This window comes from Saccoglossus kowalevskii, chromosome 10, assembly GCF_978046115.1.
Source record: "Saccoglossus kowalevskii chromosome 10, keSacKowa6.1, whole genome shotgun sequence".
NCBI lineage: Eukaryota > Metazoa > Hemichordata > Enteropneusta > Harrimaniidae > Saccoglossus > Saccoglossus kowalevskii.
Window position 1 is genome coordinate 31,716,447 of NC_140650.1, and position 13,263 is coordinate 31,729,709.

The window sequence follows — 13,263 nt, forward strand, 5'->3', positions numbered from 1 at the left end:
AACCAACTACTCATTATAGCATTTTCCCACTGCACTGCAGTGCACTGAGGACAGGAACAGTACATATGGGACTGACATGCATGTTTGTTTACCAGTTGCCATTTTATCAGTTATTCTATTGTGGCCGGAATGTACCCAACTCTGAACTGAGAAGGCTCGCATGTTAGGTATTTCAGGAATGTTAGGGTTGAAGTTGTTACATTTTTGAAATAAATGGTTCTGCTGGCATATTCATTGTTAAGTAACCAACATGAAAAAATAGATAGGTAGTATTTCAATGAAATTTAACTGAAATGATTGTGTTTTTCCTACTGTTGTGAACACGGGCGTTGTGTTCAGGGATCGGGGAACTTCGTCTCGTTTGACTGATGTCACTTACATGTATAGATACCAGATTCGACCCAAATAAATACACATAAGTTCATTACAGATAGTCCAGCTTTATTCACACAAGCAGTCAGCTGAGGTAACCCATCGCTGCACCATTCTCTCGTTCTCCCCCTTACAAAGGTTACAGACTCTCTATATTAAAAGTCAAAACACTAAGGCTTGGCAGAGTAAACGTGCAACCAGCCAATCGCTGCAGTCGCTGGCACGATCACGGGATTACAAGAGATGTGTCTCACGGTTAAAGCCTTGCAAAGTTGCCACTACTAAATACAATAAGTAAAGAATATATTTATCAAATTCCTGTTATATATGTTTATAATCTCCACCCTACCCATGCAAGCTGTTGATTCTAAACAATAGTCTAACGACGTGTGAACGGAATGTGCGAACTATAACACTACAATCACGACCTACTCCATGTTTTTTTGAAGAGAATAAACTAGGTAGACAACATAATATATTTTGTTCTTGAAGTTGAAAGCAAAACATTTCTGGAATGGTGCTCAATAGTATAGTATAGTATAGTATATTTTATTTGACACTAAATAATATATTTTGTTACATTATATAATAAAACACTCAATAGTATAGTATAGTATATTTTATTTGACACTAAATAATATATTTTGTTACATTATATAATAAAACACAAGTACACACACGAGACAAAAGAAAATACATAAATAACTAAAGTCTAAGTAAAATTACTTATATTAAATAAAATGCTGTCAATAAATTTGCTAGCACTATTGGCAATGAACCCATCTCTCGAACTTAAAATTTCTGTACACATTTGTTGTTTTGATAGTTTAAGGATACTTTCATTATATTCCCCTAAAAACATTGCATTGGGGTTCTTTGCCATGAACCTATATAGCTAGTTTGTGCATAGCCGCATATTGGCCGTTTCATCTTGCTGTTCATCGTGATTGACACTACATGCATGGTATCCAAGAAATAATCAATTGTACAAATATGGGTCACGGGTCTGTGTTTAATTTTCATGGTTCGCGGAAAATAGGGGTGCTTTTTTACGAATCTCAAGGAATAAGGTTTCAAAGGTTTCAGGCATCATGAAATAATGTTGAATATTTGTCACAAAATATAATAAATCACAGATCATCCTCCCCTGCCAAAGAAGGATCTTTTCCTGTCCAACTTCATCTATGTTAAAGTTTGTTAAACACTTCCCAGCATGTCTTCTTGCTAAAACATGTTAGTGGTGCATTGGAACCAATTAGTGTATGGATTCCAAAACAAAAGATTTTGTTCACTGAGTGAAACAATTTCAGGTGATCTTGTTTGCTGAGTAGCAATGCTCTACATGAACAGACCTTGCAATCATTCACATTTGATTGTCCAGATACTAAAAAAGTGTATAATAGCGAAGATATCAGTGTCTCTGCACAAGGCCATACTATGGTCATATCTGTCTTTGATAGTTTATACTGCATGGATAAGAGTGTCCACAGCGTCTTCATGGTCACAGTTAAGATTTGTCAGATTGTATGGGTTTTCAGAATTTGTAAATCCACCTCTTAGGACTAGCTCACCGATACTTGACACACATTCACACTACTCATCAGATTATGTCACACTAATTGATTGGCGTGCGATGGACAATATTTGTATTGGCACATCACAATGACTGGCGACCTTTTGAATACGTTTCTTTCTCCGATTGGCATGTGTGATTGCTTTCATTGAGTTAGTCCCTACATACCCGTCAAAATTTGCTCGAGTTTCGCCTTAAGGTAGAGATGCAGTTTACCTGACAGGTATTTTAATTTGTTAATTAGGAAATCAAGATGACTTCCCTTGTCCACAAAACTATATATTTTCGGGAAGCTTATTGTATGAATTTTAAAATTTTGTTAGTATTTTTTTGTTATGGACACTGTAGTTTGAAATGTGCACAAAAATGTGCTTTTTTGGTCAAAAGTGATTTAAAAAAAATTAGCTTCTAAACCATGCTTCTGTTTCCTGTCAAAATTGGTTTATGGGTACATCTGGTTACTATGAAGAAAGTGCCGTCTTGAAAACTGTCTACCAGTTGTCAATTTTGCAGGGCAGCATCTCAAATTTCACAACTTCAAGTTTATGCATAAATTAACACCCAGGCTAGTTGTCTGTACAATTGTTGTAACACTGTTCAACCAAAAACAATGCCCCGACGGCGTTTTAAAGATAAACACATTGTCAATCATTTGTGAAAATTTCAAAACAAAAGGCCAAAGCGTCTAGGAGCTATTTTTTTTAAAGTTCTGGAATGTGCACTAAAAAGATAATTGCTAATTTGGATAACAATTCACTCAGTAAGAAGTTTGCTAATGCTCATAATTAAAATGGCTGTAACAGTTCCAAATTTAAATGTATTATCGTTTTGTTAAAAGTGAAATATAGTGCATAATATAATGGATCCCGTCATTTCTTTTTTTCATCATGTTTCTTTTTTATTATTTATGTACAGCCTTGCTAAATCTTGCTAAGCATTGAAAAGAGAGAATGTTTGCACCTGTCATCTATATTTTAAAATCGTTTTTTGAGTATGTTCCACTAATCACAATTCTACAAAATTTTAACAGTCTATAAGCCAAGACTGTTTGGATAATAACAAGCATAAAAAAAATTTCACTCCAAAGTGCCCACGAACATGCATCTCTACCTTAAGCAGTGTGAAAATCCAGACCAGGCAAACACGTTATTGTCGGACTCGAATAAGTCTTTATATCTTTAGCTAGAATTCCAAGTAGATCAGACTAGTGCACACAAGAAAGTTCAAGTTTTAATCTTTAACATATCTACAACTCGAGCTGATTTCTGAACATTGAACAACCTTAACTAATTAGAAGTCTTTTAGATTTGTTGATATTGCTTGTTGTGCTGACTTACGATTAATCAAGATTTGCAATGCTTTTCGATTTTTTTTAAATGAAGCAAGCAAAGATATATATTTCTCAACAAAACGCATTTTAAAGTTTCAGCAACCAGCTTCACACCAATGCTGTTTTGCAGACAAAAGGTCTTCATGTATCTCATCAGTAATAACATTATTAGTGGCTAGTAATATCAACTTCTAATCATCATGACCACCCACTTCATCATTATTTCCACTATCGTCACCAATTTCTGACATTTTACTGCATATTAAAAATGACACTAAATCTGAACTTGTCAACAAGTTCCATGCATTAGTTTCATCATATTTTGCTTGATGACTATCACTCATCATCATCTTCATGTAGATGTTTAGCAATATTACGATATACCTCTCTCGTGTAATACCTGGTTGAACCTCTCATTGGTTTTCTTAACAAAGTTGCCTGGAGAATAGGCATTGTACCAGTTGTAACAGGTGTATCTGTACTGCATACCTAATTGAAGGCTGGGTACGATGGCATATACTGGTCATGGCTATCATTTCCTACTTTCAATCGGCACAATAACCATACCAGATTCAAAGAGCATGTATTAGATGCTACCAGTGCCACCATTTCACTTCAATGTAACAATGAGCAGATAGGCTACACCCCCTCCAATGGAATATACAAGTCACTACTCTGGTCATATCTTCGTTGTTGAGTGTTGGCCATTATTTTGTCAATTCGACAGCTGTATAAACATGCTCACCAAGTTATCTGACATTGTAGCCTGACCATGACAGATGCGTTTAGGGGTAATTTTGTGTTTTAGATACATCGTGTATACTATATTGGGTGATAATTCACTGGTGTTCTTGATATTGTATCACGCAAACTCTCCAGCAAACAACACACTCACAAATAGTTATAGACTGTTTGGAATTACCATGGACAATTCTCCACATCGATTCCGTTATATACAATGTACTTATATATAACAAAATCTTTATAAATTATTTTAAAAGTCCGCCCTGTTGTACTGTATGTTTGAGCAAATTACCTGATCGGCAAGCACGTGTGTTTTAAAAAGTTACGGGTGGTTAGATGACGTTTCAAGTCGTTATCAGGGGGAAAATCTTCTACTCGGGGTTCTCCACACTTGTCAGGGGGGAATCTCGTCTCGTCTCTCTATCGCGTCCCCTTGAGGTACGGGATCGGGAATCGTCACTTAAACTTTACAGTCAAATAAGAAACACAGCAAAATACGTTTCAACTCTCGTCTTAGTCGATCAGTCGAGCACTCTATAAGACACAGCGCCCTGGGGAAAAATCCCCAAGACTATCGCAATGCTGACCCAAGACTCTCCAGGACTGCACTGCGTCTGTCGTGCTGTATTCGCCAAGACCAACTAAAAACTCTTTATTCATTTTCAAAACTCTAACCAATTACAAAGCAGTAAAAAGACTCTAGGGCGTAACCTTCAATCATACAGCCAATCAAACTAAGTACTGAATACGTCATATCTTTTGATTAATCGTTCACTACATTGATAATTGCGAATACTAACTGTCAGAAATAGGAGTCCAAATAGCGACGGTTATCTCGTAATTAGTTCCAAATCACTGAGTCGAGTTCCGTCCAGAACCTCAAATGGCCTAAACGATGCCAGACATAACACAGCCGTTCACTCGTAATCAACTAATTAAGTCGATTAACAGATACGCAAAAACAAATTCATCACATCGTTTGGATTGGATGGTTTTCTATAAGGGGTTTCCATTTGATAAATCGGTTGGGATGAAACATTCTGAGAACAAAAAGGTGATGAGAAAAAAGTTGATTCTCACATGTAGTTACGAGAATAGGAACAATTTATCTTTATGGCAGGTGAAAATAATGCTTTCAGTTTCTTGTCTCGGTTTTATAAAAAAATCTCGTACTAATATTTGATGAGTATTTTTTGAGCGTACATGCATGTACTGAAAAATTATCACAACTTTAAATGCAAACGTCGTAATAAGCAAAGTAAATACAAAAATTATCACATATGTGTGCGAAATATCATTAATCACAACACAACGAGACTCGCGCCACGAAGTGTCCAGTTCATAAATAAATAAATCGGCTCAAACCCTTTGTTTTTAAATTCTAAAAGAAATGTACATTACTGTAGACAAAAATTCCTAAGAGGTTTGTACCTTACTGTAGAAAAGATATACATTAGTATGGGGATTTGTACCTTGCTGTAAAGAAGATATACATTACTATGAGGATTTGTACCTTGCTGTAGAGAAGATATACATTACTATGAGGATTTGTACCTTACTGTAAAGAAGATATACATTACTATGAGGATTTGTACCTTACTGTAAAGAAGATATACATTACTAAGAGGATTTGTACCTTACTGTAAAGAAGATATACATTACTATGAGGATTTGTACCTTACTGTAGAGAAGATATACATTACTATGGGGATTTGTACCTTACTGTAAAGAAGATATACATTACTATGAGGATTTGTACCTTACTGTAAAGAAGATATACATTACTATGGGGATTTGTACCTTACTATAAAGAAGATATACATTACTATGAGGATTTGTACCTTACTGTAAAGAAGATATACATTACTATGGGGATTTGTACCTTACTGTAGAGAAGATATACATTACTATGAGGATTTGTACCTTACTGTAAAGAAGATATACATTACTATGAGGATTTGTACCTTACTATAAAGAAGATATACATTACTATGAGGATTTGTACCTTACTGTAGAGAAGATATACATTACTATGAGGATTTGTACCTTACTGTAAAGAAGATATACATTACTAAGAGGATTTGTACCTTGCTGTAGAGAAGATATACATTACTATGAGGATTTGTACCTTGCTGTAGAGAAGATATACATTACTATGAGGATTTGTACCTTACTGTAAAGAAGATATACAATACTAAGAGGATTTGTACCTTGCTGTAGAGAAGATATACATTACTATGAGGATTTGTACCTTACTGTAAAGAAGATATACATTACTATGAGGATTTGTACCTTACTATAAAGAAGATATACATTACTATGGGGATTTGTACCTTGCTGTAGAGAAGATATACATTACTATGAGGATTTGTACCTTACTGTAAAGAAGATATACATTACTAAGAGGATTTGTACCTTACTATAAAGAAGATATACATTACTATGGGGATTTGTACCTTGCTGTAAAGAAGATATACATTACTATGAGGATTTGTACCTTACTGTAAAGAAGATATACATTACCGGTACTATGAGGATTTGTACCTTACTATAAAGAAGATATACATTACTATGGGGATTTGTACCTTACTGTAAAGAAGATATACATTACTATGAGGATTTGTACCTTACTGTAAAGAAGATATACATTACTATGGGGATTTGTACCTTACTATAAAGAAGATATACATTACTAAGAGGATTTGTACCTTACTGTAAAGAAGATATACATTACTATGGGGATTTGTACCTTACTATAAAGAAGATATACATTACTATGGGGATTTGTACCTTACTATAAAGAAGATATACATTACTATGGGGATTTGTACCTTACTGTAGAGAAGATATACATTACTAAGAGGATTTGTACCTTACTGTAAAGAAGATATACATTACTATGAGGATTTGTACCTTACTGTAAAGAAGATATACATTACTATGGGGATTTGTACCTTACTATAAAGAAGATATACATTACTATGGGGATTTGTACCTTACTGTAAAGAAGATATACATTACTATGGGGATTTGTACCTTGTTGTAGAGAAGATATACATTACTATGGGGATTTGTACCTTGTTGTAGAGAAGATATACATTACTATGGGGATTTGTACCTTGTTGTAGAGAAGATATACATTACTATGGGGATTTGTACCTTGTTGTAGAGAAGATATACATTACTATGGGGATTTGTACCTTACTGTAGAGAAGATATACATTACTAAAATGATGTGTAACTTGCTGTAGAGAAGATATACATTAATAAGAAAATGTGTACCTTACTGTAGATTTTATCATATCTTCTTATCATATCGTTCATCTGTCAGTGTAACTTACCGGTTATTTTATCGATTATACTTTTTCTAGTTCTGCAGCGATGCCGAGTGCTTGTATTCCCTGACACCAAGTCAAGTTATGGATGCAGTTCCTATTGATATATTCTTTTATAATTGTAACACCTCTTTTCTTTGTTCAGCAGCTCATTTTTGTTCTACATCTTATTGATTCTTGTTTAATTTTATCCAATTCCACTACATCATTCCGTAGATACTGAATTTCGATTCCTTCTTGTACTAAATCATTCGTTTTTTCCAATACTCTTTGTCTTATTATACTACTGTTTAGTTTCAAGTAAGATGGCCCACGAACACATTCTTTCAATGGCAGATCAAGAGTAACTGTAGAATGATAGGCACATGGTACAATGCCATGAATAATGAAATAGTTCTCTGATCCACGGCAATTGGGTAAATAAACGCCGCTAAGGGCAATACAAGTAGTATGACGTTACAGGTGTGGTTTAAGATATCTGAGTTCGGAAAGTCATATTAGAAACTTTTAATTCTCTTCGTTAGTGACATCACGCCTAACAACATCTGAATACATATGCAAGTTGTTTTTCAAATTTTAGTAACATGGTGTAATTGGTAACCATATCAATCACTTGTAAACCGCCATTGTAATCTGAAAAATACGCACCTAATAAGTTAACAGGTAGACCAATCAATGCTATCAGATAGTTAGTTGAGTTAGAAACAAACGTTCTCCCCCATTACGCTATGATTTTTTGTGCCACCACAACTCAAGATTTTTTTCGATATTTTTGACCTGAAAGTTATCGTATGATGACGCTAATATGTGGATGAAGTTTCCAATATACTGGGTTAATACACAAGCTAATATCGCTATTGACTATCTAATTTACATGGGAGTATGCATAAAAACCATTGTCCGTCCAGAAATTACACTGACGCTCGTGATAACGGTGCACGGTTGTTACGTTGGTCGACAAAATTGCAACTTGCGAGGGGAATGGTTCCCATTTCGCCGATGTTGGCATGGTGCCTTCTTTTGCAAAATTGGTCAATAAACCTTGAAGAAGATTTTGAAAAGCCATGTCGTTTTTTGTGTGAGCTGGAAGAAAAAATGGAACGTTTCCGAAAAATGCAAACACGTCCCACATGTGAAAAGCGTAACGGGGTTCCCATGGCAACCCAAAGAATGAAAAGGGTCGAGACGGACTTAACGTTACAATGTATCTATAAACAGGCGATGTCAATGATTTTGCCGCTTCCATGGCAACAATATCATTGCCACAAATAACACGAATGTCACTTCCCATAGTCGTATAAATGAGTTCGGGGGTTGCATCCGGGTCGTCGTGGGGGTATAGTTTCATGGCTTCCATTGTGACCGCCTCGCCGAATGTATCCAGTCTTTCTGCTCGGGAAAAATAAATTAATAGTATTCTCGTGTGTTTAGATAAGTTTTCGTCCATATTCCGATATTGCATCAACAAATTATGCAGATATTCAGAGAGGCTGGCAATGACCATACTACGCTCTGCAAACATGAAATTAATGATTCACGGTGTACTTCTGACCTAGTATTGCATGGAGCGAATGAATTCTTAGTTTTAATGTTGATTTTAAACACTTATAAATCTATAGAAATAAGTACTTTATAACTTTATAAGCCTCGGACATGTGTTCTTACGCATCGGATGACCGTTACAAACCTCTCTGAATACCTACACAATTAAACATGCAGTATGGACGAAAGCGTGTGCATGGCATCAAAATAAAACAATAAAACCCCTCCTATGCATGTACAGTTATTTCAAGTACCAATGCCCGGTGCACACGTACACGTTTTACAAAATAGTGTTTTTAATGAATTTTCATATGTGTGCTACAAGAAAAAAGTTTAAGATTTTGACAAATCATAGTTCAATTTATTAATCGTCATCATCATCATCATCATCATACAGCGTCACACATCAAAAATACAAACTATACATGTTCTCGGCCATATTGCATCTTTATCAATCAAACAATGTGTTGGCGATCCGCTCCGCTAGGATTGCCCTTATAATCACTTTTGTCGTTTTGTGTGTGTGTGTGTCTGTGTGTGTACATTTCCAGTGTTCCAGTGTTCACGTACTATTTCTTCTGTGATTTTTTTGGCTTGGCCGATTTCGTTCAAACTTGGCAGGTAGGTCACACCTTAACCCTAGTTATAAGGAAAAATCTGAAAAAAATTTTTGCCCCCACCGTTGCCATAGCAACAGCCAAAAAACTGATTTTTGGATAGCTTCGCGCCAAATGTATCTCCTCCTACAAATTTAGGATAAAACACTTCAAACATAGCTCATTCTACTCAGCTTGAGTGTGGGCACAAAGTTACCATTTGAATTTTTGATATCTGTTTTCATTACCGAGAAATTTGACCCCAAAGTTGGGGTAACTTTTCACCAGCAACGGCTCGGCTGGTTTTGTTCATACTTCACAGGTAGGTTGTGCCGTCACTAATTGGAAAAAAATCCTGGCCCACCACTGCCATTGCAACATCCAAAAACTGATTTTTGAATACTTTCGCCCCAAATGTATTACCTCCTACCAATTTTGTACACAGTCAGCTGGCATCGGTGTCGCTGGGTGTATATGATAAAGGGAAGTTGTGCAACCAAATTTGCCGAGTTCGCAGTTTTTCGCCAATAAAAAAATAACTAAGGCAACAACTCACGGTTTTTCAGCATTTTTGTAATAAAGACATTTATCTCTATCAATAATCCGCCCAAAACAGGAACATTTCTACTAATTCTTGTGTTTTTTAGACGTTTTTCGAAAAACCTGCTATTAGGCTGCAAAAGTAGAACATTCCGGAGGGGGCGAAAGGGAAGAGCCAAATTTAACGCGTAAAAATAGAACGCGTATTTTGACCTCTATGTGGTCGTTGCCAAAGAGCCCTGCGTCCATCGCCTGGCGATGCTCTTCCGTTTCACCAGTTGCGTTTTTTGACTAAAATTTGGGCAGTACTGTCAGTCACGAAAATTGATGAATAAATTAATACACATAAAATATGAATCACGGGCTAATTCAATGGTCACCGAACACTCCACTACTAAACAATCTGTGGCAAGATAGTAGCGTACTGTATATTTGACCCAGATTTGACAAGCGTGGTACAGTTTTTTGCGCGTGTCCGTAATAACGCGCACAAAGGATTGTGGGACAGAGTCCTTTATTTGCTGGCATTCTTGACTTTTGACTGCAGTTCTTTTTTTATATTTTAGAGTAAATGCTTCTGATATGCTCTTAGGTTGCTTAATATCAGTCTGAAATTCTGGACTGTGGTCACATTTTTCGATTAGTAGTCGTATATTTAAATTACTCACTGTGACTAGTGTTTTGCATTATGAAGTATATTGTTATGAAGGCCAACACACTGCAATTTAGGTAAATATTTACCATTTCGTTATTTCATTATTTCACTTTCCAGCATTTACGGGAAACGCTTCATTCTAAAAAATGCTATCGCAAAACGGTTGGAAATAATAAATGTAACAGCAGAATACGTCCTAGCACAGTCACTCTACTAGGAGAGAGTAACTGTGGTCCTAGTACTAAACTAAGTGACTTCTAAAGACTGAATGGTGTTTGTGAACTTCGTATTAGTTATAAACCGACATCAGCTTCACGTTTATGTCACCATGGAAACAGCCAAAAAACATGTTGCTTGTTTTTGAGCGGAGCGGATCGCCAACCAGCCTACCGGCTTGTTGAACGTACCTGTGACTTGTTTGGTGTATTCATCCCAGTCCCATGACCGTATGGTCATATCAGAGGGAAGAAAATCTACTTCCTGTGCAGTTGAACCTATACAATATAAAATGAATAGAATATAGCTTATTTCAACCTCAAAGAAAATGTGACAATTCTGCTTTGGTTTCTATACATGTACTGTTGTAGAAGGAAATAAAATTATAAAATATTGTAAAATGTGATAAATACTATAAAACTGTGAGTGAGTGGACGAGTAAGTGAGTGAGTGAGTGAGTGGATTGATGAATGAATGAATATACCTATGATTAGCGGAACATCATTTCCTTTTCCCTGCTGCCAAATTTCCAGTGGAGCATTTGGTACGACCAAACCATCGACTATACATATAGGGCCGTATAGCAAGCCTTTCGTTGGTAAATCACACGCATCGGCTGGAACCCAGTAAGGATATATATCAATAGGAACTGCATCCATAACTTGACTTGGTGTCAGGGAATACAAGCACTCGGCATCGCTGCAGTTTGATCTATGCAAAAACACTAAATTATCTTTTTCTGCTTGTTCCAATGTGGCGTTGAATACACTTGATGAACTTGACATCCAGGCCCGATGGAAGAGACCTTTAGCCAGAGGAGATACCATCATCGCCCAAACAGACGTTCCGCCTGAACTCTGTCCAAATATTGTGACCAAATCAGGATCGCCACCAAAATATCGTATGTTACGTTGGACCCATTCTAGAACTAATATTTGATCCATAAACCCGTAGTTTCCAGACGTGTTCGTTATAGACCGTTCCGACAATAGGTTGAGTGCCAAGAATCCAAAAGCATTTAATCTGTAGTTGAACGTCACATACACCATGCCTGTTTGTTGTACGGTCTTCTCGTGTGGGTGGTAACCAACCTCAGCTGCACTTGAAAACATCATATACCCGCCATGTATCCAGACCATTACGGGTAGCTTCGCTGAGAGGTCGAGTGAAGGGGTGTAGATATTAAGGTAAAGACAATCCTCGTCACCTACCCTCCCAAGAACTGGTTGGTCTTGAAAACACCACTTGCTGAACTCGAGGGCCTTCAGAGTTCCTTTCCAGCAGCCATCGCCATTAGTTAGAGGTACGGGTGGTTTCCAACGCAGTTGGCCTATAGGTGGCTTTGCATAAGGGATTCCTTTGAAAATGTGGACGCCATTATTTAACCGTCCTTCAACAGGTCCGCAGTATGTCTCTGTAAAACACGGAGCTTCCTCGGACGTAGAATTTGTAGAAAACTTCCATGACGAATCGTCTGTATCAATTATATGAACGTGGTTCGATTGGCTGGGATCCTCGGCGATGACTCTCGTCCACAAAATAATAGTACATGCCACAACGACATACATTATGTTTGTTCTATCAACGTTTAAACAGTCATGTGACAACACCTTGCCTGACCTTATCGAAAGGACCAAGCCCGCGATTGCCAAAAACATTGCAGTATAATATATTTATATATTACCCATGTAATGTATTATAATAATACGTAAATCTAAGGATATACTAGTATGTACAAAGATTTTATAAAAGGTAAAAGGAGTCAAAAAAAGGAATTATGCTAATCAATTCCGATGTTCGGGGCACTGTGAATATTATTATCATTAACACAGATTTATTTAATGACAGAATTGTATTGAGTTAATTCTAAAGATGTTACTGTAACAGTATATTGTTGTTGAATTTCTTTTAATTTACCTTGCTAATTTCATATGTTTAAAAGTGAGTAAATTTAGTCAGTCAGAGAACGAAAAAGTAAATTCTCTGCTCCAACTTCGGCCAGGGGTCGACCAGTTACCGGTCTACCAGAGTCATCTACTAGTATTTCTATGGAACAATCTCTGTAACATTGAGTAAATATTAATAAAATCGGTATCAATACGTTGCATTCTAGTATAGTCTACTGTATTCTTAGTGTTGCATCTACTCCACTGACAATAACAACGTCCATATAAAGAAATGTTACTCAAAGTAATATAATATATATAATTTTAGTGTTTCTTCATTCATCATGGAGACGCATATCATACTGTTTATCATTTTTTTATTACTAAGAGAAAAGCGAATGCAGAAATGCGGAAATTGTCCCTGGAATAGTACGTATTCTTACTTTTGATCATATAATTCATTGTATATATATT

The 13,263-nt window shown here is 36.2% G+C and overlaps 1 protein-coding gene across 1 annotated transcript; it reads right to left on the bottom strand.

Annotated features, from left to right (window-relative positions):
- Positions 1-4,514: 4,514 nt before the first annotated feature.
- LOC100368957 (uncharacterized) lies at positions 4,515-12,484 on the bottom strand. Its single transcript, XM_085504510.1, has 3 exons — positions 11,388-12,484; positions 11,095-11,181; positions 4,515-8,743 (listed from the first exon to the last, which is right to left on the bottom strand). The coding sequence occupies exons 1-3, from the start codon at positions 12,469-12,471 to the stop codon at positions 8,220-8,222; spliced, it is 1,695 nt and encodes a 564-aa protein (XP_085360636.1). The 5' UTR covers positions 12,472-12,484; the 3' UTR covers positions 4,515-8,219.
- Positions 12,485-13,263: the final 779 nt, after the last annotated feature.